This window comes from Geotrypetes seraphini, chromosome 5 (assembly GCF_902459505.1).
Source record: "Geotrypetes seraphini chromosome 5, aGeoSer1.1, whole genome shotgun sequence".
Classification (NCBI taxonomy): Eukaryota; Metazoa; Chordata; class Amphibia; order Gymnophiona; family Dermophiidae; genus Geotrypetes; species Geotrypetes seraphini.
Genome location: NC_047088.1, coordinates 136474070 through 136501660, shown reverse-complemented (window position 1 = coordinate 136501660; position 27591 = coordinate 136474070). Strand labels below are relative to the sequence as shown.

Here is a 27591-nt window from a genome sequence, read left to right as displayed (position 1 = left end):
CAAATATGCTAACAGAATACCGCAGTCACACATGGCAGGAATTGTGTTATGGGAGTGCAACTAGGGCAACTGCCCCCTGGTCAGAGAGAGCCCTAAGCCAGCTGGAAGCTAAAGAAGCACTGTCTGGGCTTTGCACTCTCCAGTTATGTCTAACATCAGCTCTAGCAGTGATACATATTTCAAATCTGATATATTCTAATCACAAGATAGAAATAAAATTATTTTTTCTACCGTTTGTCATCTATGGTTTCTGCTTTCATCATCTTTTCACTCTCTTCCATCCAGCGTCTGCCCTCTGTCTCTTCAATCCAGCATCTCTCCCTTCCATATGGTATCTGCCTTCTTTCTAAGCCCCTCTCCCCTTTCCATCCAGCCTGTGCCCCTCTCTCCTTTTTACATGATTCATTCTGCTCTCTTCATTTTTATCTCTCCTACACCAGATCTAGCATCTTTGTCCCTCTCTCCTTATTTCTCATCATAGAAACATAGAAACATAGAAAGATGACGGCAGAAAAGGGCCAAGGCCCATCAAGTCTGCCCACTCTATAGACCCTCCCCTTAAGATTAGCCAATGTTTTGCCCTGACCCACATAGGGATCCCACATGGGCATCCCATTTATTCTTAAAATCTGGCACGCTGCTGGCCTCGATTACCTGTACTGGAAGCTTGTTCCATTGATCAATCACTCGCTCCGTGAAGAAATACTTCCTGGTGTCGCCGTGAAATTTCCCGCCCTTGAGTTTGAGCGGGTGCCCCCTTGTGGTTGAGGGGCCTCTGAGAAGGAAAATGTTATCTTCCACTTCTATACGTCCGGTGACGTATTTAAACGTCTCAATCATGTCTCCCCTCTCCCTGCGTTCCTCAAGAGTGTAGAGCTGCAAATTGTTTAGTCTTGCTTCGTATGAGAGACCTTTAAGCCCTGAGACCAATCTGGTGGCCATCCTTTGGACCGACTCGACCCTCTGCACGTCTTTGCGGTAATGTGGCTTCCAGAATTGCATGCAGTATTCCAGATGAGGTCTCACCATGGTCTGACCCCCCTTCCCAGCATCAATCTCTCTCTACTTTCTCATTCCTCTATCTTTCCCTCATCTGATCTCTCCATTCCATCCTGACTCCTTCCCCTCCTCTAATCTCCTTGCCAGCTGTTTCCTTCCAATTTTCCTCCTCCCCTGTCCAGCAGTACCCCTTCTTTCCTCCTCCCCATATCGAAAAAAACTCTCTTCCCTTCCCTTTCTCTCCCCTGTCCAGCAGTACCCCCTTCCCCTCCCTTGTCCAGGAGTACCCCTTCTCCCTTCCCTCTCCAGCAGATGTTTCCTCTCTTTAGGATAGGGGCAGCTCTGTGTGCTTTTAACTTTGACACACAGCTGCCCCTAAGCAGTAGTTTAGCTGCGGTTTCATGAGGCAGCCTCAGGGCTTTTGGTAGGCCGGCCCACTTCGATTATGCGATGTGGGCCGGTCTACCAAAGGCCCCGAGGCTGCCTCATGAAACCACGGATAAACTACTGCTTAGGGGCAGCTATGTGCCAAAATTAAAAGTACACAGAGCTGCCGCTGCTGGTCTAGGGGTGCGGAAACAAAGGCAGGAGGCATACACGGCAGCAGTCCCAGCATAACGACGGCAACAGGAAATTGCATGTCAGCTCATGCCGGCACCTTTTGTTGCAGCGGGGACCCAAATCCTTCACGAACCGGCAAGATTTTTTTGCGGACCGGCAGTTGAAGAACACTGATCTAGAGTACGTATGCCTGCAACTACTGTTTCCAGAGGATTTTAGACTCACCAATTTGTATCTTGGAGTTCAACCATACGGACTGACATTTAGTTTACTGTATCGGAATAGGAGTTAAACAGTCAATAAATTTTAATGTAATCCATGTTGAATGAAAAATAATATTGTCCTTGTGTATTCTAGGAAGCTTGATACTAAATATATGGCTAATATGAAATGGTCCCCCAAATATATATCCAGGAATAATTAATTCCCCCAAGTGCACTAAACTGCAAACAGATATAACTATATGTGCACACAGGTGATTTTAATACACACCTAACACTTCTCAGTGCTCAGAGAACCGTTTTTAGCTTATGAGACCACTGGGTAAGCAAAATTTTTAGCCCACTACTGATATGGCTCAATTCTCAATCATTGCACTAGTCCCTGTAATATCTATGAATATGATACTCTCTCACTTTTTTCTTTTTTTAAATCTCTTTTAAATACTTTTTGTCTTTTTAAATGCTCAACTTAAAAACAGACTTAGCTTTTCATGGTAAATCTTGTCAAACAAACCTGATTGAATTTTTTGATTGGGTGACCAGAGAGCTGGATTGAGGACATATGCTAGATGTAATTTATTTAGATTTCAGCAAAGCCTTTGATACGGTTTCTCATAGGAGGCTGTTGAACGAACTTGAAGGGCTGAAGTTAGGACCCAAAGTGGTGAACTGGGTTAGAAACTGGCTGTCAGATAGACGCCAGAGGGTGGTAGTTAATGGAAGTCGCTCGGAGGAAGGAAAGCTGAGTAGTGGAGTCCCTTAGGGTGCTGTGCTGGGGCCGATCCTGTTTAATATGTTTGTGAGTGACATTGCTGAAGGGTTAGAAGGAAAAGTGTGCCTTTTTGAAGATGATACCAAGATTTGTAACAGAGTAGACACCGAACTGGGAGTGGAAAATATGAAAAAGTTAGAGGAATGGTCTAATGCCTGGCAACTAAAATTCAATGCAAAGAAATACAGAGTAATGCATTTGGGGATTAATAATCAGAAGGAATTGTATATGGTGGGAGATGAGAAGCTGATATGCAAGGACGGGGAGAGGGACCTAGGGGTGATAGTGTCCGAAGATCTAAAGGCGAAAAAACAGTGTGACAAGGCGGTGGCTGCTGCCAGAAGGATGCTCGGCTGTATAAAGAGAGGCATAAACCAAAAAAACTCTGTGGAGTGACGATGTTCCAAAATGAACATTATTTGAAAGTGTCAAAGTTCCAAAGGTACACTGAAATCATACACATAAAAATAGGTTATCCACATAAAAGCCTTAAAGGATCTAGCCTGCTAGGGATACAGGACCCAACACGGTCCGTGTTTCGACAAAAAGTCTTCTTCAGGGATCCCTGGGAAAGGAGGGACAGGGGAAATATGATTCAGACGTTCAAATACTTGAAGGATATTAACGTAGAACAAAATCTTTTCCAGAGAAAGGAAAATGGTAAAACCAGAGGACATAATTTGAGGTTGAGGGGTGGTAGATTCAAGAGCAATGTTAAGAAATTCTACTTTACAGAGAGGGTGGTGGATGCCTGGAATGCGCTCCCGAGAGAGGTGGTAGAGAGGAAAACGGTGACTGAGTTCAAAGAAGCATGGGATGAACACAGAGGCTCTAGAATCAGAAAATAATATTAAATATTGAACTAAGGCCAATACTGAGCAGACTTGCACGGTCTGTGTCTGTATATGGCCATTTGGGGGAGGATGGGTTGGAGAGGGCTTCAACGGCTGGGAGGGTTTAGATGGGCTGGAGTAGGTTTTAACGGAAGTTTGGCAGTTGGAACCCAAGCACAGTACCAGGTAGAGCTTTGGATTCTTGCCCAGAAATAGCTAAGAAGAAAAAATTTAAAAAATTTAAATTGAATCAGGTTGGGCAGACTGGATGGACCATTCGGGTCTTTATCTGCCGTCATCTACTATGTTACTATGTATTTTACTATGTAACTTAGCAGTTCTGAGTCATACATACCACTCAGCAAGATTGTGGCTCTTCCTGATGAGTATTCCATTTTGAGCAAGAACAACTTTATACTTCCCAGGGAAATCAGATACTAAGCAGAGATTTTAACAGCTCAGTACACTGGCTGTAAATTTGAGTGTAAGAAGGAAGTACAGCATTAACAGTAGATAGCAACATAAAAGGTAGAACCAAGTGAACTTGAGAAAATAGCAAGAGATGGAGCTCTCGTAATAAGGAGGATCAACACTGAAAGAATTATAAAAAGATAAGCCAATTTTTCCTAGCTTTGGTAAACATGGACCTAAACACACCACAGTCCTAAAATATTCCAGAAAACCAACTGATGAACACTCACAAATACCTTGACATTGATTAAAATTTAATGACACACACTTTTTTAAGCAAGATTTTCCTTTCTAACATGAAAATAAAGCTTCTGTGAATTCCTTTTTCATATTAAACCCTTCTACATTTTGATATCATGAATAAACAAACAGCATAAGCTTAAAATATAACTTCAAACAATAAAATCCAATTCATGACAATGCACACCACCTAAAAGTTTGCCTGAAGAGTTGCATCTTCATCTTCTTTCTAAAACAAATAGTTCTGCTCCTTAATTTCTAAGGCAAAGAAGTCCATAATATTGGGTCATAACAACAAAGAGCAACAATCCACTTCTAGACTGCCCTAAAGAAAGGGTCTTAAAAAAATTAAAACAACTTTTTATTATCAGTGTTAAAGAACTAGTATATAAACAATCATAGGAGAGACATCCCTGTGTTCCATATAGGTTGATGAAAATTAGTCGCAGAAATTTGGAAGATCACAGTTCCACACACAAACTAATTATTTATTTATTTATTTATTTCTACTTTTATCCCATTGTTCCCAAAGAGCCCAGAACAGGTTACAAATTTAATATACATACCGTGTTTCCCCGAAAATAATACCTACCCCGAAAATAAGCTCTAGCATGATTTTCGGAGTAGGTCTTAATATAAGCCCTACCCCAAAAATAAGCCCTACTCGGGATTCGCTGGCAGCGCTTCCCCCTGCCACCACCCCACAACCATCCTTCCCTCCCATCAGAATAAAGTAATTTACGCAACTAACTTCGATTAGTTGGGACAAGGTTTTGGCAGATGTAAGTGCCATGCCCAAAGTTAGGTGCGGGAAAAATCTATACTGAATTACTATTCAGTAAAAGGCAACTCAGGCAGAGCACCCTTTGAAGAATACTAGTTTAGGCAGCTCTTCCCAGTGTCGAACTCTGAAAACAATTTATACACTTCCCCCACAGTGTTTATCAAACTTAGCAGGAATACCTTTCATTCTAACAAGAAGCATCAGAATAAAAACTTTTCAAAAAGAAAAATAATGAAACACAATAACTTTTAGCAAAATACCAAAAAAAAAAACAACAAACACCCCACAACAACCAAAAACCAAAGGATCTAGGACAACAGTTTATCTTGAGATCACTGCATTCTTCGAAGATCGTAAGTGTCCATTAACTTACCTGTTGCGAGCCGGAGATTTCCCAGTATCCTCCTGCACAGGAGCAAGACGTGTAGAGAGCGAGGCAGCTGATGGCTCCTGATGAATTAGACTAAAAACAAATCAGAAACAAAATAACTTTGTGCACCAGCAGTGGAGAGACATCAACAGTTCATCATGTCAACAGACACTTGTCTTAAAAGAGCAAATCTTTACTTACCATAACATATGTTATCCAGGGACAACAGGCAAATATTCTCACATGTGGGTGATGTCATCAATGGAACCCGGTATGGACAATGAAAAGTGTAGTTTCGAAGCTTCGAAGAAGCTTTGCGATTGTCCGCACCGCACAAGTGAGTGCCTTCCCGCCCGACATCAGTTTGCACTACCTCAGTTCTGTAAGAAAGCTACAAAGCCATCCAGGGGAGGTGGGAGGGTATGTGAGAATATCTGCCTGCTGTCCTAGGACAAACAGGCAGCATATTTTCATATGTGGGACTCCTTAGCTTAACTGAAAACAGGATGGAGGGAGAGTCGGTCTTCAAGAAGCAAATAAGTTTTTCAGTACTGCTTGGCCAAATCTATTACCTTGTCTGGAAAATGTTTCCAGACAATAATGAGATGTGAAGGTATGAATGGAGGACCAAGTAGCTGCTTTGCATATATCTGCAATGGGAGTGGATCTCAGAAAAGCTACTGTTGTTGCTATGGCTCGAACATTGTGTGCTGTTACATGTCCCTCTAGCAGCAACCCAGCCTGAGCATAGCAAAAAGGAAATGCAGTCCGCTAACCAAGCTGAAATAGTCCATTTGGTGACACGAACTTCCAATCTGTTAGGATCAAATGAAATAAACAGTTGAGGGGAAATTCTGTGTTGCTTTGTGCATTGCAAATAGTACGCCAAGGCACATTTACAGTGCAGTGTGAAAAGCCTTTTCTCCAGGATGAAAATGAGGCTTCAGGAAAAACAAAGGTAGCACAATGGATTAAGATAAAATTCTGTGACCATTTTTGGAAGGAATTTCGGATGAGTCCAAATGACTTTATCATGGTGAAAAACAGTATATGGAGGGTCAGAAACTAATGCTTGGAGTTCGCTAACTCATTGAACTGAAGTTATACAGACCAGGAAGACTACTTTCCAGGTAAGGTGCTTGAGAGAAGATGCGAGAAGTTCGAATGGATGCTTCATAAGACTAGCGATAACCACATTCAAGTCCCAAACCGGAAGCGGTTTGAGTGGAGGTTTGTAGTTTAAGAGTATTTTCATGAATCTGGAAACGAGAAGATGCTTAGCTAAAAGTTTACTATCAAGGAGAGCATGAAAAGCACTGATAGCACCAAGATAAACACTGACTGAAGAGGTTTTGAGGCCAGAGTCTGAGAGATATAAAAGATAGTCCAGTACTGCAGAAAAAGGGGTGGTTATAGGATTCAGGTAATGGAGAGTATATCATGAAGCAAAACAAATCCATTTCAGCCAATAAAATTGCTGAGTAGGTTTCCTAGAGGAGGCTAAAATAGCTTGAACTGGAGCCGATAGATTGTTCTCTTCTATGTTGAAGTTGAAAGGTACCAAGCTGTGAGATGTAACAATTGCAGATTGGGATACAGAAGGAAGCCCTGACCTGCGTTAGTAGAGCCAGGAAGATCTGTAGTGGAAGGGGATCCTTGATCGACAGTTGAAGTAGAAGGGAAAACCAAGGTTGTCTGGGCCACCGACGAGCTATGAGAATCATGGTGGCTGATTCCCTCTTGAGTTTGAACAAGGTCTTGAGAATTAGAGGAATTGATGGAAAGAGTAGAGAAACCTGTGCAACCAACCCAGAAGAAATACATCCGCTTCCAGACAATGTGGGGAGAACTGTCTGGAACAAAAATGTGGTAACTTGTGATTGGTGGGAGACGCAAACAGGTCTATTTGTAGAGTCCCCCAGAGGGAAAAAATGTGACACAGGATTTTTGAACGTAGAGCCTACTCATGTGGTTGAAGAAAGCCACTGAGATTGTCTGCTAAGGCATTGCCCTAAACATAGATAGCCTTGAGAAAACTGTTTCTTGCAATCGCCCAGTTCCAGATGCGGAGAGCTTCCTGGCAAAGAGGAAGAGATCCCGTGCATCCCTGTTTGTTGATGTAGTACATAGCTACTTGATTGTCCGTTCTGACAAGGACGACTTGGTTGAGAAGATGATCCTGGAAAGTTTTGAGAGCATTGCGGATGGCTTGGAGCTCTAGAAGGTGGATGTGAAGGGAACACTCCTGAAGGGACCAGGCCCCTTGAGTTCAGAGACCATCAAGATGCACTCCCCACACATACATAGAGGCATCTGTTGTCAGCACTTGTTGGTGTGGAGGCACATGGAACAGTAACCCCCCTGGACAGATGCGCTGGCTGCAATCACCATTGCAGGGAATGACAGAGAAGTGAGGAGATGCTGATTCGATGAGAAAGTGGATCTGTTGCTTGGGTCCATTGGGATGCTAGACTCCATTGGGCAGGTCTGAAATGAAACTGAGCAAAAGGAACCACGTGCACTGCAGATGCCATATGACCTAGAAGGCGAATCATCTGTCTTGCTGAGATCTTTTGAAGAGTGGACACGAGCGCATAGTTGAAGTAGCGTTGTTTGTCTCTGTTGAGACAGGAATATCCGCAGATGAGGTGTGTCGAAAACTGCTCCTATGAATTCTAATATCTGAGTAGGTTGAAGATGTAACTTTGGATAGTTGATTTCAAATCCCAGAAGAGCTCAAAGGGTGACTGTAGCTTCTAGAGTCACTTGAACTCCTTGTGGTGAAGAATCCTTGATGAGCTAGTTGTCCAGGTAAGGAAAGACTCAAAAACCGTAAGAACAGAGAACTGCTGCTACCATTATGAGGCACTTGATGAATACTCTGGAAGAAGATGCCAGACCGAATGGTAGCACTTTGTATTGAAGATGAAGGTGACCCAGGCGAAATCGAAGACATTTTCTGTGAGCTGGGTTTATGGGGATGTGCATATAGGCCTCTCTGAGGTCTAGAGAGAATTGCCTCTCATCCCTTTTGAGTAGAGGATATAAGGTTGCTATAGACAGTATGCAAAACTTCTTTGACTAAATATTTGTTGAGGTGCTCGGAGGTCACGTTCATCTGACGAAGAACACCCATCTTCTTCAGGATAAGGAATTATCTGGAATAAAACCCCTGATTTCTTTGAGACGGAGGTACTGGTTCTAATGCATTGAGCTCCAGAAGAGCCTTTATTTCTTGAAGAAGAAGTGTGTGTGTGGGTGGGGGGGGGGGGTCTGTTGGAAATTTAAAGAGGACTCTTTTGGAGGGCTGTCTGGAGACTTGTTTAGAAAATGTAGGGAGTAACCCTCTTTTTATAATGTGGAGGACCAAGAGTCGGTGATAATTAAGAGTCCAGCGCTGATGAAACGATTGAAGTCGACCACCAATAGGGAGAGAAGGAGGGAGCAATGAACTTGTTGCTGCTATGCTCTCAAGAAGCATGTCAAGACGACTGGGTCAGTTTCTGAGACTGCTGTGGCTGAGGCTTCTGAGGGTGTTGTCTTTGCTTCTTCAGTGGAGGAGGCTTAGACAAAGAAGCAGCAGCAAGATAATGCCTCTTATATGGTTGATATGATTACTTGGAATAAGACTTAGATGGCTGCATCTTAGCAGAGGCCAAGGTGGACATTATCTGCTTATGTGCTGTGAGCTTTTAAGCGGCCTCCTATTTTCTCTCCAAACAATTCCACCCGCAAACAGGAAATATTGGCTAAGCAATCTTGAATGTTGATGTCAAGGTTAGAGACTCAAAACCAAGCCAGTCTTCTCATGGCAATGGACATAGACGATGCTCGAGAGGTGACATTAAAAGCGTTGACCACAGAATGGGCCATTAATTTTTTTGTTTGAAATAAATTGTGTGTAACCTCCTGTAATTGCCTGAGACAGTCAGATGGTATAAATGTTCAAAGTCTGAGAGAGATTTAATGAGCTGTTTCAAGTAGAAAGACATATGGAAACTATAACTCAGTGTCCTACTAGTCAGCATGGAATTCTGGAATAGACACCACTCGAACTTATCAAGAGTGCGGCCTTCCCTGCCCGGAAGCACACTAGCATATACTAGAGTGCTAGAAGACTTCTTCAAGGCAGATTCAACTAGTAGGGACTGGTGCTGCAACTGCTGTCGATCAAAACCTGGACGGGACTGAACTCTATAAAAAGTGTCTAGTCTTCTGGGAGTTGCTGGAAAAGTTAAAAGGTGTCTCCCAGTTCTTAAGCATTTTGTCTTTCATGACAAAAAGGCTGCTTAAGAAGGTCTTTAGGGGGCCTCACCAAAATCTAAGGCTTCTAGAAGTTCTGCGTTGGTTCTGCATCTGTCTCCATGCAGATAGGAACAGGCTTCCCCATTTGTCAGATATATCTGGTGAAGAACAAACCTTCTGGAGGAGAGCCAATGCCTAGGATGAGGAAGGTATGCCCTATGACTGGAGATTATAAGTCAGGCTCTGGCTCAGTGTCATTATGCTGAGAAAGGTCAGGAATCCCCAGTGACTCTCAATAACAGTGTCTTGCAAATTTTGTCAAGCCGTGGCATACTAAACGTAGTGGCTGCAGCTCGAGGAGTCCAGAAGTGTGTGGATGTCGATGTGACAAAGTCATGCACATGTGATATCATCATGTCAATGTCCACGCATGCACGAAAGCCCTCCAGACAGTGGGAGGTGCCAGCAGGGAAGACGCATTGAAAGAGAGGCGCTGGCATCGGCTGATTGCCTACAGATGTACCTCTTGTTGCGCGAGGAGCATCCTGTAGACAGTCAACTGGTGCCTCTTCTCCTCCCCAGCATCTTGCAGCACACCTGAAATCTCAGGAGGCACACAGTTTGCTAAACACTGCTCTATAAGATAGTGGAGAGGTGTGTTTATGATTGGAAGTTGCAGGAGTCTGATGCTGATTTCGGTACCAATCCAATGATGAAGACAATGGTGATCGCTGTCGAGAGTGCCTCAAGGTGGATTTACGTCAAGGAGACTGGGATTCAGTACCGATATACCTCAATGTTCTTTTAGGACTGGCTTTAGCAGGAGGAGAGAGAGGTCCGGTATCATGGGGTCTTGCGTCATGCTCAGGTTGGGCCAGCTGTAACTGCACTGGTGCCGCTTGCATTTGTAGAATCATAGCAAACTCTCGGTGTAACAGCTCCTTCAACTGGTCCTGTATTGATTGCATTGGTACTGTTTATTGCACAGGTACTTCAGTTGCTACAGGATGTCAGGGTGATGGTAACTCCGATGAGGGGCCGTGCAGATGACACTGCATGCACCGATGGGGAATGATGGCATCGACGTTTGGCATGCATCGATTGAGGGCTCGATGAAAGAGATGCCTGCAACGCTTGCTGGGAAGGTGGCTTCATAGACAGCTTACCCAATGCTGGTACCGACTCTGACATCGATGGAGTTATCGATGCCAGTACCACCAGTGTCGATATCTTCTGTTCCAATGACATGAAAGTTGACGGCGTCCCCAATAACTTTTGATGCTGGAGGAGATGGACTTTTAGAGACCGTTTCTGAAAGTGGAACAGCGGATACAGGGATCCACTCAATGCTCCAGTCCAAGACACTGGAGACACTACTTGTGTGGGTCAGTAATTGAAATGGACCGGTTGCACCGAGTGCACTTCTTAAACCCTGAGGCTGGTTTGGACTAGAGAGTTGCGCGGGGACAGACATTCCCACCCGACCCCACCAGAATCCTGCCCATCTTCATCCATCCCCACCAGAATTCCGCCCATTCTCCCCAGAATCTCCACACAAGGAATCTCCTCCATCCCCCCAATAAAAATTACCTGTCCCCATAAAAAGCAGCAATTACTTCTGACAGTTTTGATTTTAGTTTTAAATGAGTTTTACAGAAAATTTAAAACAAAGTGAGACATCTGCAGAACAGGCATAAAACCAATACCCCTTCTCCCTCCCTCTCCCCAGTCAGGTGGGGTTGACATATCAACAAAATGCTACCCCAAAGAAGTAGATTTAAGGCAGAATTTGATGAACAGAAAGAAGATGCTCAGTGAAGCAATTCTCTCCCCTTCCGCTCTTTTTTTTTTAAGTTACATATTTAATGTTGGAACCTGCTGGGCTAAAGCAGTTTAATGCAGGGTAGTCTGGATCTGGAGCTGCCCAGTTATGCTGTCCAATCTCTACCGTGCTCCTCTGCACAGCCACAGTGAGTGGTGGCAGGCTTGAGCCAATGAGATTCTTTAAGGTAGATCTCACACCAAGGCTTACTACTGGGAGAGCTCTACACCTCCACCAATCTGGGAGAAAGAGCAGGAGCTTGATGGCCAATCAGGAGCACTTCTACAAGGAAGTGCGCATGACTGACCATCAAGCACCAGCTCTGTCTCCCTGATTGGTGGATGTAGAGAGCTCTCACATGTGAGTAGCAATCAGCAACTGGTGCACTGAGGGATCGAAGAACCTTAGAGGGAACACTGGAACACAGATAGGCCAGCATTTCTGTGGGAACCCTGGAGAACCAGCATCCATCCCCACGGGAGTCCTGTGGAGCTGGGGAGGATCCGCGAAGGAGTCCTGTGAACCTGGGGGGATCACTACGGGGTTCCCAAAAGACCCGTGGGATTCCCATAATTCCCGTTCCCGTGCAGACCTCTAGTTTGGACATGAGAGGAAACACAGCAGCTGCTAAATCAAACAGCTCAATGGCTGCTGTTGAGGTAAGGAACAGGACTAGGCTGAACTGAGGCAAAAAAAAGTACAAAAACGGAGTTAGACAGAAAACCATATGAAGAACAGAGAGTCGAGTAAACAAGAACAATAGTAATAAAATAAACCTGAAGGTATCCAAAAACACACCAGAAAGGCAGGAAAATAGCTTGAACAAAGTCCAAGTAGAACTTCTTCACTCCGCAGAGAAAGAACTGAGGTACCACGAGTCGACATCTGGTGAAAAGGCACTCACACATGCAGAGTGTGGACAATCACAAAGCTTCTTTGAAGCTTAAAGTGATACTACATTTTTCACTATCCATACCAGGCTCCGTGGAAGACGTCACCCACATGTGAGAAATTGCTGCCTGCTTGTCCTAGGATAACAAGTGTTACAGCATAGAAAGTCCAGCAGTAGTCATCTAAGGCTTAGAGCACCAGGCAAGAGAACCAGGGAAGGCTAGTTCAAATCCCATTGCTACATTTTAGGCAAATCACATAGAAAATTCAGATAGTAATCCCTCCAGGAAAAAGATCCCTGTGATATCCTTTCACTATCTGGGAGTCCACTTTGATTCTGCACTCTCTTTTGATTCCCAGATTTCACAAGTGATTAAAAAAGGTTATCATTGGCTTCAGCAAATCAGATCAATTAGTTCTGTTTTAGATTTTCGGACATTACATACTTTTGTCCAGAGGTCACGTGATGCAGTAAGCCCAGGCAGACGTCTCTTGCCTGAGCTCCCGGGTCCCGAGTCCAGAGCACTTATCTCTCCATTGTAGAGCATATAGAGCTTTTGCTCTATAGGAGGTTCGGCGCATGGAAAAATATTTAGCATCACTGACGTTACCAATGGCTTCCCACACAACTAAAAAAGATTGCGAATGCCCGAAACCCATGGAGGACAAGATGGCGGCCGGAACTTCGGCGGCGGTGAGTCAACTTTCCCCCAAAACTCTGCGGGACATCACGCAGGCTGTAACGCTGGTGCTGTAGCCAGGCCTGGATTGCCTCTCTGAACAGCTACAGAGGCTGGAATCCATTATTACGGACACTGCCCGCCGCACTACTGAGCTAGAAACCTGGGTTTCGGGGTTAGAAGACACCCAGGGGACACAGACTACCACTTTACAGGCCTTGACTGATCTCACTCGCCAGCAGGCAGAACGCCTGGAAGACCTGGAAAATTGGTCACACAGGTCCAACCTCAGATTCCTGGGATTCCCTGAAACGGTGGCGGGCCCTGCTCTGCTAAAAAACGCTGGAAGCCTAGTTGCGGGATACCTTCCCCATGAGGGGAGATGTGGACCACCTCTGCATTGAGCACACCCATCATATTGGAAGGGAACAAAATAGGGAAGCTCTGCCACAGATGGTCATTGCTAAAGTGCTCAACTATAACCATCAAGTTGAAATTCTGCATCAGTATAAACAACAATGAGACACATTGAAATTTGGTGATGCAGAGATTCAAATTTTTCAGGATTACTCTGCAGCCTTAACAGAAAAACAGAAATTATTCTATCCCCATTGCACTACTCTGGCGGAGAAAAAGGTGCGCTTCATGTTCATTTACCCAGCCACTTTGAAATTTCAACATCAAGGCCAGTGGCACTCCTTTGACTCTTCTTTGGAGGCAGTCAACTATCTCAATACCCACTTGCTGCACCCGCAGAGTCCCACTTGATGAGGCGGCTGTCTCTGGAAATTTCTTCTGATCTTCACTTGATTGGCGATATGCTAGCTCTGTAGGGACAGCCTTAATTGGCTCTTGTTTGGGACATCTAGCAGATTGGAGCCTTGAATGTTGTTCTCTCCCTACATATGCTATTATGGTTCTTATTTGCCTGTTTATACATTTTGTCTATTTCTAGTTGTACTGTTTGGGGTAGCATTGTCTCCTTAGTTTCTTATGCTCTGCTCCACTGTTATTGTTGACTCGGGGCTTGGGGAGGCATCCTTTTGTGCCCTTACACACCTGCGGAACCACTTGGGTGTGGTTCTGTTGATGTGTCTTGCACAGAGGGAGGGGTTGGAGTGGGATTGGGGGATTGGGAAGGTGAGTGGTGGGGGAGGGGGAGTAGATAGGTGGTATTCTTTTTTGCTCCTACTACTTTATTAATCCCTGAGGCGGGGAGTACTGCTCAGTGTAGATCCTTGAGTGCTGCTTCTGGTTCTGGGTGGGATTCCTGGCTTACTGGGCCCTTGTTTCGTTTGGGCCAGAATGCCAGGGAGGCCACACAACCTGTTGAGCCCATTTTAATAACTGGCGTGTGGCTGGGAACCTGGGATAGCTTTGTTAGTCTGGTTATACCACAACAATATTTTGACCTAATCGGATTTCCATGTCCCTAGCAAATACCCTACGGATTATGTCCTAGAATGTTTTGGGCATTACATCCCCTATTAAACACACGAAAATCTTGAACCAGATTAAACATCATAAAGCAGACAAAGTTTGTTTGCAAGAAACTCACTTGACAGATCTTGAACATGCCAAACTGGGCAGATTATGGGTGGGGGCGGTATATGCGGCCTCCTCTCTCCAGAAACGGGCTGGCGTGAGAGTCTTAATTCACAAATCCCTGCCCTATAAGGCGGGCCTTGTGGAAAAGGATCCACAGGGCCGTTTTTTATTACTTCATATTACCGTAGGTACCTACTCTTTTCATTTGTTAAATGTTTACGCACCAATGTATATGATCATTCTTTCTTTGAACATATTTCTGCATTGCTGTTGGAACACGTGGCTGATCCAGTATACCTCGCGGGGATTATAATAAAGTACTTGATCAGAATTGTGATCAGTCCAACCCAGGGGTACCATCTATGGGGATGGGTCTGCGTGGCATTCCCTATTTATGTGCGACCTTGGATTTGATAGATCCCTGGTGATTTCTTCACACTAACAAACAACATTATACGCATAGATCCCGCGCTAATGGTACGCTTTCCAGAATTGATTACATTCTCGCTACTAGATCCTCTTTTCTTAATATTGACGCAGCTACTATCGGACCCTCGGTTATTTCGGATCATTCATTGATTTGGGTGGATGTAAATGTTGGCTTTGGTGTCCGAGGTCCCTCTCGCTGGCGTTTTCCTAGTTACTTGTTTCAAGATGAGCATTTTCGAACCTTCTTGCAGCAGAAGTGGGAAAATTTTTTTGGAATTTAATGGTCAATATCTTCATGAACCAGAATTATTTTGGAATACAGCTAAAGTAGTCTACGGGGGGATTGTATTGCGTATGTCATAGCTCGAAATCGACTGTTGTCCAGGGGAATCCTTCATTTGGAACGCGACTTGGTAGTTGCGAAGCATCATTATACTGTTTGTCCGACTCCTGCGACGAAAGAAAACTTATTGTCTATAAAAACTGCTCTTAACTTCTATATCATGAGCGTACGATGAAGATGTTATTTTACCAGAAGTTTAAATATCATCGCTATGGTAATCGTTCGGGGAAATTAGCTTATTTGACAAAACGGGCAAGAGAACAGCGGTTCGTTTTCGGTCTTAAAGACAATGTGGAGAATCTGCACCATAAAACGGATCAGATAGCAAATATTTTCTTGGATTATTTCCAGAAATTTTATGAGCAGAGGGACAAGGGTGCAGGCCCTCTTATGGGGGATTATTTGGAAGGTTATTCTTCCCAATGTGCATCACTTTGCATTTGTCTACATTACATTTCATCTGCCATTTGGATGCCCAGTCTTCCAATTTCCTAAGATCCACCTGCAATTTTTCACAATCCGCATGCGTTTTAACAACTTTGAACAGTTTAGTGTTATCTACAAATTTAATCACCTCACTCGTCGTTTCAGTTTCCAGATCATTTGTAAATAAGTTAAATAACACCGGCCCCAGTACAGACCCCTGCAGCACTCCACTGTTTACTCTCTTCCATTGAAAAAAATGACCATTTAACCCCTACCCTCTGTTTTCTATCCGATAACCAATTCCTAATCCACAACTGAACTTTTGCTAAGTATCCCATGACACTTTAATTTTCTTAGGAGCCTCTCGTGAGGAACTTTATCAAAAGCTTTATTGTGACCAGTCAGACTCTGTACCTGACATGTTCCCAGCTAGAAACCCCAGGAGAGGCAGAAATAGGGCTAGGAAAGTTGTTCTCAAGCCCGCAGAGCCCAGCAGCCTAGGTTCCCTGAGTACACTAGGGAGAATTTCACAGAAGAGGAGGTCCTTTCTGACCATTCAAATGCTGAGGAGATGTAAACTTAGCCCAGCTCTGCAAGGTTTGTCTCCAAACCTATGAGTATTAGGTTTAGGCAAAATACCCCTGTGAAAAAAACCATGCCTTTACCCAAACATCCAGAGGGGGAGCCCAAGAGAGCATCAGAGCAGTACAGGTACACTGACAGCAGGGCATGGCTCTCACACTGAAAAGCCAGCAGCTTTCTCTCCAGAGTTAGAGAGAACAAGGAAGGGAAAGGGTCCTCTCTCCAGTGCTCAGCAGCCAACCAGACCAGAGCAACTTAATAATTTGGAGCCCATGGAAGTGGATAATTTAGCTCCATGCCAGGAAGCTGAGGCCATCCCTCAAGAGGAAGAAATTGAGTTTTGTGACCAGGTATTTCCAGAACCAGAGGCCATGGAAATAGGTATTGCCTGTAAGGCTCACTAACTGTAAAACTGTGTATGTGGGGGGAGGGGGGGTTCTGTGAGCAGTCTCTAGAGCTATCCACTGAACTGTTTTGAATGTTTCTTTTGGATTATTTTAGGATATATAAATCTGTTTTATTAAATTTCAATAAACCAGCAAAGTACAGGCACACATGAAAAAAATATGAAATAAAGAAACAACCAACCCCCCTTCCCCCAACCCCTACCCCCCACCCCCCTAGGAACAGCTACACCAAAACGAGCAAGTCAACAAGTCAGTTCAATAATCTGCTTCTCGCAGTAGTTGTTAAAGTGGAACAGAAAGGCAGCCAACAGCGAAGAAATAAAGTGCCCTGCTTAGAAACAGCCTGGCGATCATACCCCGCCAAATGAATCATCTGAGTCCTCCAGTGGGACAGCGTGGGAATTTGTGGAGACGCTACAGCCTGTGACTTAGTATGAAAGAGGTTTTTTCCCCTTTTTTCTACATGGACTCAAAGCACTGCTGAGGACCAATGCAAGGCCCCAGGCGTGGGCAGGGCTCTTTAGCTATAATTTCATAAAGGTTTGTTGCTGATTCTTTCTCAGTTTGTTTGCTGAATAAATGTTTTGAATTTTGGTTTGAACTGCATTGTTTTTGTTTGAGTGCAGTAAAGCCCAACTGAGAACTGTACTATTGTGGGAGACGTTTGTCAAGATCTCGGGTGGGAATATTTGAATATTGTATGAAGCTTGAAGACAAACTTGGCAGTTCTCCCACCCCAACTCAGGAGCAGAGCTGAGGGCCTCCTGACATTTTTTCTTTTACACTTATGTTTTGAGAAAGTAAGGCAATGAGGATTATTGCAATATGATAATTAAGATTAAACTTTTTTGAGAAATGCCCAGTTCTAGGGCCAGAATAAGGCCTAGGCCCAGGTGAGGCCTAGCTGCAGAAAGATGTGCTGCATCTACTGAGGTATAAGGACTTTTGTATATCCTGATTTGCTGTCCAGGATTTTTGCCTTGAGTTTTTTCTATTGTTTCTTGTTTGCTATTCTGTTTGTTTGATTTTTTTTTACTAATGAGGAATAAAGAATCCTGGACAATATTCTGACAAGGGTTGAATGCACCACATTGTGTTTATGACTAATTGCCTGGTTTTCTTTTTGACTGTTTTTGTTTGAGAATTTGCCTGGGGGGGACTGTCTCCATTTTGAGCAGCACACCAGAGCAGTTTTCCTATGGTCCACTCGGGGCGCCACAACCTTTATCCACATGTTTATTTACACCTTCAAAGACGTCGAGCAAATTGGTGAGGCAAGATCTCCCTCGGTTGAACCCATGCTGACTCCATCTCATTAAATCGTTTGTCTACATGTTCCACAATTTTATTTTTTTATAATTGTTTCTACCATTTTACCCAGCACTGAAGTAAGGTTTACCAGTCTGTAATTTCCCAGATCTCTCCTGAAGCTTTTTTAAAAATCGTCATAACATTGGCCACCCTCCAATCTTCAGGTACTACAGACGATTTTAGTGATAGGTTACAGATCATTAACAGCAGATCAGCAATTTCATGTTTGAGTTCTTTTAGTACCCTGGGATGTATTCCATCCAGTCCTGACGATTTATCACTTTTTAACTTGTCAATTTGGCTTATTACATCTTCCAGATTCACCAAACAAAGCCAAAAACAGAAACAAATAATAAGTGGAGAAAAAAACCTCAGTTCAGCTTCATTGGTTTAAAAAAAACTCCTACTAACTTCAGTGCTGTTCTAATTGTTCAATCAAAAAAAGTGGAAGGCAATACTTCAAGTCCAGGAAGGAGTCCACATCCCAAAACTGCAAACACAGTTCCAAGAACAAAAGTTGCATCCCTCCTGCCATATTTGCGCGGATGGGTAGGGAGGGGCAGCGTCAGGTAAGTTTGGGAAGGGGGGTCCTGACGGAAAGGAGGGAGTTGACATCCCTCCAGCCATATTCGCGCAGGCAGGGAGGGCAGCCTTGGGTGTAGCAGGTGGGAATGAACATCCCTCCTGCCATTTTTTGGAGGTTGGAGGTGCTGTGGGGGGGGGGGGAGGCTTTTTTTTTCATTGGCAAGATATTTTGTGTGTGTAATAGAGTACACGCAAAATATCTCTGCCATTAAAAAAAAAAAGAAAAAAATTCCCCCAAGCAGAAGCCCTGACAGCAGTGACAGAAGGCTGCTTCTCCTGTCACTACTGTCAGGGCTGCCCCCAACTCAATCGCTCACTGAGCGATTGAGTCGGGGAGTTTGCATGCAAATGATTTGCACCTCCATGCAAATCATTTGCATGCAAAAAAGATAGTAAATCAATCGCTGCTTCCAAATCAGCCAGAAATCAGCCAACAGTGATTGAATCGCTATCTTTAGTGAATCTGGCCCTGAGTTACTTTGCCTAACTTTTGTTATTGGAACTGTGTCTGTAGTTTTGGGATGTGAACTCCTTCCTGGACTGGCAGTATTGCCTTCCACATTTTTTGATTGAACAATTAGAACAGTATTGGAATATTTCTCATGGAATAAGTGGAGATTTTTTTAACCAATGAAGCTGAACTGAGGTTTTTTCTCCACTTATCATTTGTTTGTTTTTGGTTTTGTTTGGTGCTTGTATTGTGTACTGTGGCGGCTATATGCTGTATAACCTAGCTAGGGTCTTTATTGTTTTCCTTATGGGGTATGATGAATATGTGTAAATTATTTCAATTACCCCAACAGTGAGTGTTTAAATGTTACATGAGGGAGTGCTAGAAAGGTAAAATTTCTAGACGTCATAAATGACTGCTTCTTGGATCAACTAGTCCAGGAACCGACAAGAGGGGGAGCTATTTTAGATTTGGTCCTTAGTGGAATGCAAGGCATAGTACAGGAGTTAACTGTGTTGGGTCCGCTGGGAAACAGTGATCATAACATGATCAAATTTGAGCTGATACTGGAAGTGACACTGCAAAAGAAATCTACTGTAGAGGCGTTTAATTTTCAAAAGGGTGACTATGATAAAATGAGGAAAATGGTTAAAAAGAAGCTAAAAGGATCAGTTGCAAAGATTAGGACTGTAAACCAGGCATGGATGTTATTTAAAAATACTGCTGCAAGGAGTAGACTTATGAACTTTTGGATTGCTGTACATGTCACAGGATGTAATTCATATTCTTGCCCTTTCCTCTCATCTTTTTTTTGTTTGTTTGTTTCCTTTCTTTGCTCTCTTGCCTTGGGGGGGGGGGTGGTTGGAAGGGGGAGGATGGGGCGGGTAGGGTTTGGAGTTGGAGGTTGATATTGCAAAATGTTTGAGCTTGCTTTTCCCTGGTTGTGCTGTACTTTCTTTGTATTGTTGGTTCACGTGTTGATGTGTTTGCTCTTTGTTGCTCAATAAACATGATTTAAACATAAAAATACTATTGTGGAAGCCCAGATCAGAGGGATTCCACGTATCAGCAAAGATGGAAAGAAGAGGAAACGAGAGCCAGCATGGTTAAAAGGTGAAGTGAAAGAGGCTATTAGAGCCAAAAAAAAATCCTTTCAAGAATGGAAAAAGGATCCGAATGAAGAAATAAGAAGAGACACAAGCAGAGGCAAGTTGCCGTATTTCCCGATATATAGGCCGCAGCCTAAATATGGATTTTGCAGTCCAAACAGTAGGTGTGGTTTCCTTATATGGGGCAGCCTATCTAACGACATCATAGATAAGCCACCCCATTAGTAGATCCTCCTGTACCTTTTTAAATAATGTAGCTCCCTCTCTGGCCTCCTGCAATGGCACGGCTGCGGTGCAGGGCAGGAGCTATCTTTTCAGCAAACAGCCAGCCCTGCGTTGCTTCAATGCCTGTGTCAGTTCTCACAGAACTCATGAGTCCCGCGAGATCTGATGCAGGCATTGAGGAAGCAGCACGGGGCAGCTGGATGCTGAAAAGATCACTCCTGCCCTGCACCGTGGCCGCGACACTGCAGGAGGTAGGAGGCAGCCGGTGGAGATAGGGTATTTACCGGGGCGGGGGTAGGGATGTATAGGCCGCCCCATGTGGCTTTAAAACTCTTAGATAAGCCAAGGCTTGTAACATGGGGCGGCTTATCTAAGAGTTTTAAAACATGTATGGGCATTTTTTGCTGCCTATACACTGGGGCAGCTTATATGCGGGGAAATATGGTAGGTGCAAAGCATTGATAAAGAAAGCTAAGAAAGAATATGAAAAGCAACTTGCAAAAGAGGCAAAAACTCATAACAATTTTTTTAGGTACATCAGAAGCAGAAAACCTGTGAGGGAATCCATGGGACTGTTGGATGATCAAGGAGAAAAAGGAGCACTCAAAGAGGATAAGGCCGTAGCAGAGAGAATGAATGAATTCTTTGCTTCGGTCTTTATGAAAAAAGATGTAAGAGATCTACCTGAACCAGAAATGGTTTTCAAGGGTAATGATGCGGAGGAATTGAAAGAAATCTCTGTAAATCTGGAAGATGTACTATGTCAAATCGACAAATTAAAAAGTAATAAATCACCTGGACCAGATGGTATACATCCCAGGGTACCAAAAGAATTCAAACATGAAATTGCTGACTTACTGTTAGCAATCTGAAGCCTGTCGCTAAAATCATCTGTAGTACCTGAAGATTGGAGGGTAGCCAATGTTACACCTATTTTTAAAAAGGGTTCCAGCAGAGATCTGGAAAATTACAGTGCCAGGCAAAATGTTGGAACAATTATAAAAAATAAAATTATGGAACACATACAAACTGTCACAAGCCTGATCCCAGTTCCGGCCTTGTGCCAATGAAGAACCTCAGAAACTGCCCGGTGAAACTAGTCAGGGCAGGAAAAGGACCAGGAAGCACAGGCTGTGTTCAGGCAGGGCTTAGTACCTAGCCCTGGGAAAATCCGTTTGGCCACTTTAAATCCTCCATCTTTGAAAGTGCTGGCCAAACAGGTTAGAAGGCAGCCTCAGCTGGAGAAAGCCCTTCTCCCAGGTAGGGCTGGGCGTGGCACAGCAGCTCTTGAGCACTTGGGACAGCCGGCTGTCTAGGAGGAAGGGAGAGTCAAAGGAAGCTCTCATGTGGAAAGAGCCTCCACCTCCTCCAGAGCCCATGGATGTGGAAATGCTGAACCCAGAGTCAGAAGAAGCAGCCCTGATAAACCAAGAAAATGAGGAAATGGACTGGAGTGCTTTACCAGAATTGGGGCTTGCTGAAGAGATGGAAGTAAGCTGATTGAATTGTGGGGTTGTGTTTTGAAAAAGCTTTCTTTTTGGTGAACTTTCCTTTTTGGGTTTTTGGATATTTGACTTCTGGGACAATATGTTAACTACTATTATGTTTGAAGGAGCTCACTGCAGTATAAATGAATTCTCTGAGCATGCTAGCAGGAGGATGTATGCTAGTAAATTGTTTTGTTTGTTTGGAAGTTGTTTTTTTTTCTTGAAGCCAAGATGGTTGCTGCAAGCTGTGGCTTGACCTCAGTGAAGCAACACTAGCAGTACCCTTCATTGAGTTGGAAAACCCTGAAGACTGGGGCAGGATCTGCCCAACATCTTAGTGGAGGGATATTTTGCTCTTTGTCCTAACAAGGAGCCGATTTGGCAAATCCGCCAACCTTCTACTATTGAATTCGGAGAAGGGAAGAGCTATAATGTTGCAATGTGTTGTTTTGTTTGTTTGCACTGAAGATTATGGGAGACTGGATTGAGTTTGTTCCATTGCGCCCACAATGAAGCAGGACTTTCCTGGGACATAAGGTATATGCTTTTGAATTTTTAACCAGACCAAGCTGGTGAGCGCAGTATTATTTCTTTTCCATTATTATTGCCATTACTTTTGAACTTTTGCTTTTCATGCATTTTTTGTTTTTGCCCTAACTAAAGGATAAATAAATTTGATTTCTTTCATTTTGATACTTACCTGAGTTGTGTCATTCTATTACACACAGGGTAAGCTATCCACCACAGGACTTCTTCCCGTTTGGGGAAGCACGCCGGGGCTATTTTGCGGTTGTGTGTCGGTCCCTGCTATGCCCTAAGGGACGGCCACGCTACAAAACATTTAATGAGATAGAGTCAGCACGGGTTCAGCCAAGACATGGGGCAAGCCACTGCATGGAATGTTGCTACTCTTTGGGTTTTGGCCAGGTACCAGTGACCTGGATTGGCTATTGGGCTTGATGGACCTTTGGTCTGACCCAGTGGGGCTATTCTTAGGTTCTTATGATGGCCGACCGAACTTCTTAAGCTTTTTTTCAGACTTGGCAATGCTTTTGTTCTCCATTGAGACGACTGCACTTTGGTTTCTATGTCATAACAGTAGACTCATGTCTCATCACCAGCTATCACTTTATCAAAAAATGTATTGTCTTCCATTTGCTTGCTCAAGAAGATTCTGACAGATCATGACACAGTTGTTCTTCTGGTCATCAACTGGGGAACAAACTTTGCTGCAAAGCAAGATATCCCCAACTTCTCTGTTAGAATGTTGTGGCATGAACCAATGGAAATGTTGCATTCCTCTGCCAATTCTTTAACAGTTAATTGCTGATTAGCACACATAACAACCCTCACTTGATCAACATGATCATCATCAGCTGACGTTGATGGTCTTCCAGTTCGCAAATGGTCTTCCACTGCTTCACGACCACTTTTGAAGCTTGAATGCCTTCCAAAAGACCTTCCACAACTCATAACATGTTCCCCATACGCTACTTTCATAAGTTTTTGTGGCGGTCTTATCCAATTTTAAACAGAACTTCTTCATGCTGTAGCGCTGCTCATTGAGATTGCACATGATGAAAAATAGTTGATCACAAAAGCACTTTCAAAAAATGCTATAGCTCGGAGACAAAAACAGATATCAACAAGCAGAAAAAAAGGTTACTCATGAGTTTTCAAGCTACTCAACGCTGCCTAGCTTATCTCAAAACAACTTCCCATTGGAGCGTAATTCATACTGTCCTGGAACTTTTAAACAGACCTTTTATATGTGTATATATATATACTAGTCTTATAGCCCGTTACATTAACGGGTGCTAGAATATATGTGTGTCTGTCTTTATTTCTCTCTCTCTCTCTCTCCTTAGCCGCTTTCTTTCTTTCTGTCTTTCTTTTTCCTTGGCTGTCCATCACAACCCCTTGCCTGCTCCCCCTGTCCATTGTCCCTTCCTTTTACCTCCCCTGTGTCCACCACTACCCCTTCACTGCTCTCCTTATGCAGCAGCAGCCCTTCTCCATTTGTTTTACCTCCCCCCCTGTCCAGCAGCACCTCTTTCCTTCTCCCCTTGTCCAGCAGTAGGCGTCCCTTCCTTTTTCTTCCCTCCCTCCTTCTTCTTATCCCTGATACACTTACTTTGCTCTGCCCCTGATCAGAGGTTCCCAACAGCCGCCCAGTTGCACCCATTGGAAAAGTTCCCTCTGCCGCATCCCGCACCCCTCCTGATGCGACTCCCGCTGTCTTTCTTTCTGTCTGTCTCTGTCCCTGGCCCCCTTTGTCTGTCTGTCTTTCTGTGTATCTCCCTGCCCCTGTGTCTTTCTTCTTTTCTTTCTGTCTCCCTTCCTCCCTCTGTCTGTCTGTCCGAAGCAGCATTCCCTCCCCCCACACCAGTTCCCTGTGCACCTGCCCCTGTATCTTTCTTCTTTTCTTTCTGTCTCCCTTCCTCCCTCTGTCTGTCTGTCCAAAGCAGCATTCCCTCCCCCTCCATTTCCCTCCCCCCACACCAGTTCCCTGTGCAGCAGCATTAGCGTTTCCTCTACCCCCCTTTCCCTTCCCGCGGTCCCGACTACAAACGCGGTCCCGAGTCCTTTGCCGCCCCCCTTCCCTTCCCGCGGGGCCCGATTACAAACCTGGCGATTTAAGAAGCGTGTGCAGCAGTCTTCACACACTGCTTCGGGTCCTTCTACTGCCCTGATGTACTCTGGCACGTCCCTGATGACATCATCAGAGACGCGGCAGAGCAAATCAGGGCAGTAGAAGGGCCCGAAGCAGCGTGTGAAGACTGCTGCACACGCTGCTTAAAATCGCCAGGTTTGTAGTCAGGCCCGCGGGACGAGAAGGGGGGGGCGGCAAAGGACTCGGGTCCCGGGCAGCAAAAAGTTGCTAGGCTCATCGGTGGGGGTGCTGAGCGGCCGCAATCCCTGTCCTCCCAGACCCCCCCCCTCCCTGCTGGAGGAACGGAGATCGGCGGCTGGCTGCGGTTCCGGCTTGTGGAGGCGATCGGCGGCTGGTGACGTATAAGCGTGCATGCGCATTCCTGCGACCACAGACCTACTGATCACGGAAGCACGCAAATAGGAGTGCGCATGCGCAGCTAGCCTTTTATTATATAGGATATATATATATATATATATATATATACACACACACACACACATATATATATACACATACATACATACATATACATACACACACACATACACAGTCATGTGAAAAATTAGGACAACCATGAAATATTCTGTTCTTTCTTAAGAAATGTTCATATATTGATGTAAAATCTTTTTTTATTTATTTCTGGAAAAGAAAGTGATATAATTGCAGGTAAACAACAAAGATTTTCCTCGATTTACTCATGAAACAAGATATCCACAAAATTGTGTATTCTGAGAAATAAATTAGGACACCCCCACATATCCTTTCACTTAAAGTGGCTCAAATCACACACAGGTGTATTACATCAGGTGCACATGATTAGAATATAGTTACTCAACAGGTTTGCCCTACTTAAACCTAGAACTGCTGCCTCACAAATTATTCTTATTATTTAGTTATTTTTAGTTTCTGTAGTGTGACTTTGTGTGCGCAGGAGTTTTCCTGCAAGAACCTATTGACCAATTCTGCTTGCTTATTGGATTTTTTTAAGCATCAATAGCAGTTTTCTTTGGAGTTCATTTTGAATTTTGTCTACTTAAACCTCAGACATTTAGTTTGTGTACTCATGACTGCTGCGGTGAGAGTGAACACCATGTTAAGATCAAAAGAGCTGTCTGAGGCCTTCAGAAAGAAGATGTAGCAGCTTATAAGTCTGGTAAGGGATTTAAAAAGATATCAAAAGAATTTGACATTAGCTATTCCATGGTCCGGAAAAAGTGTACAAGTAGAAGACTTTCCAAACAACTGCCAACATGCCTAGGTCTGGCTGTCCAAGCAAGTTGACCCCAGAGCAGACCACAAGATGCTAAAAGAAGTCTCCAAAAACCCTAAAATGTCATCACAACAGGCTCTTGCTTCTGTTGATGTGAAAGTGCATGCCTCTACAATCAGAAAGAGACTGCACAAATTTAACTTGCATGGGAGGTGCGCAAGGAGGAAAACTTTGCTCTCTAAGAGAAACATCAAGGCCAGACTGAACTTTGCCAGAGAGAACGTAGACAAACACCAAGACTTCTAGAATACTGTTTTATGGACAGATGAGTCTAAAATTGAATTATTTGGACACCAGAAAAGAGGACATGTTTGGCATATACCAAATAGAGCATTCCAGGAAAATTACATCATACCAAACTGTGATGCATGGAGATGGACGTATCATGGTTTGGGGATGGCCAGCTCACCATCATAGAATCCACCATGAATTCTACCATGGATCAGAAGGTGCTTGAGGAATATGTGAGACCATCTGTAAGAAAATTAAAACAGAAGCGAAAATGGATCTTGCAAAACGACAATGACCCAAAATATACCAGTAAATCCACCAAGGACTGGCTGAAAACTAAGAAATGGAGAGTCCTGGAGTGGCCGAGTCAAAGCCCTATCTTAATCCCATTGAGATGCTGTGGGGTGATTTGAAACGGGCTGTACATGCAAGAAACCCCTCAAACATCTCACAGCTGAAAGAATTCTGCATTGAGGAGTGGGCCAAGCTTTCCTCAGACTGATGTCAGAGAATGGTAGATGGCTACAAGAAGCATCTCACTGCAGTTATTTCACCCAAAGGGGGTAATACTAGCTATTAGGGTGTAGGGTGTCCTATTTTATTCCTCAGTTAGAATATACATTTCATATGACTGTTTATTGTTGTTAGGTGCCATCGACTTGTGCTTGAGTCCTAGCGACTTGATGAATTGCAGATCTAAAAAGAAATCAGTTTTGTGCTAGTTCAGAAAGGTCCTGCAGCATCATCCCCATGTTTTTTTTCAACATGTACAGCCATCTAATTGCAGGTCGCCCTCTTTGCCTGTTTTCTTTGATCTTCCCAAACATGATGTCCTTTTCTAGTGATGTCTCTTATGGTTACATGCTTATTTTACATGTTGATACCTTATGAGATTGTTAAATATGAAGTTTATAAAAAATTCACTGGTGAGATGCCGTGGTCAAATACATTTACTGGCTAGCAACACCTCCCCTTTGAGGCTCCCATAAAAATTCTGATGCTAACCAGATACCAGTTTAATTTGAAAGAATTTGAGATTATGACTTAGCTACAATAAGCAGTTAAAAAAAATTTTTTTAAAGGGCAGAAAAAAAGTCACATGTTTGTCTGCAAGTGGACTACAGGCCCTGTAGATTTATTGGCCCACATATGAAAATTTTGTCCCATCTTGCCAGGTGTCTCCTCTAATGCATAATACCAGAAAGAGAGCTTCCTAATCTGACAATCATATTTGGCTCACAAGCCTTTACCTACTTCTGAAACTTGTTCAGCTAGATTATGCGGTGGACAAACTTGAAACGGTTGATCAGGCATGGACCCTACTGAAAAATACTATCACAGAAGCACAAGATCTCTACATTCCGAGGATTTCCAAAGATCGGAGAACAAAGAGCAAAAGAGAACCGGCATGGCTTACCATACAGGTGAAGGAAGCCATAAAAGAAAAGAAGGACTCTTTCAAAAAATGGAAATGCATAAAGACAACCGAAGCCTGGAACAAACATAAAGATGATCAGAAGAAATGTCACAAGGCGGTGAGGGATGCAAAACAGGAATATGAGGAAAAAATAGCCCAGGAGGCCAAAAACTTCAAGCCCTTCTTTAGATACGTGAAAGGGAAAAAACCTGCAAAAGAGGCAGT

The 27591-nt window shown here is 43.8% G+C and overlaps 1 protein-coding gene across 8 annotated transcripts in view; it reads right to left on the bottom strand.

The window, feature by feature from the left end:
• Positions 1–27591, bottom strand: part of PIKFYVE (phosphoinositide kinase, FYVE-type zinc finger containing) — a 936520-nt gene that overhangs the window by 714989 nt on the left and 193940 nt on the right. For all 8 annotated transcript variants that reach the window (XM_033947121.1, XM_033947126.1, XM_033947127.1 and 5 more), the window contains exon 7: positions 5255–5344. In XM_033947121.1, coding sequence (XP_033803012.1) covers positions 5255–5344 — 90 coding nt within the window. The remainder of the gene's footprint in view (positions 1–5254; positions 5345–27591) is intronic.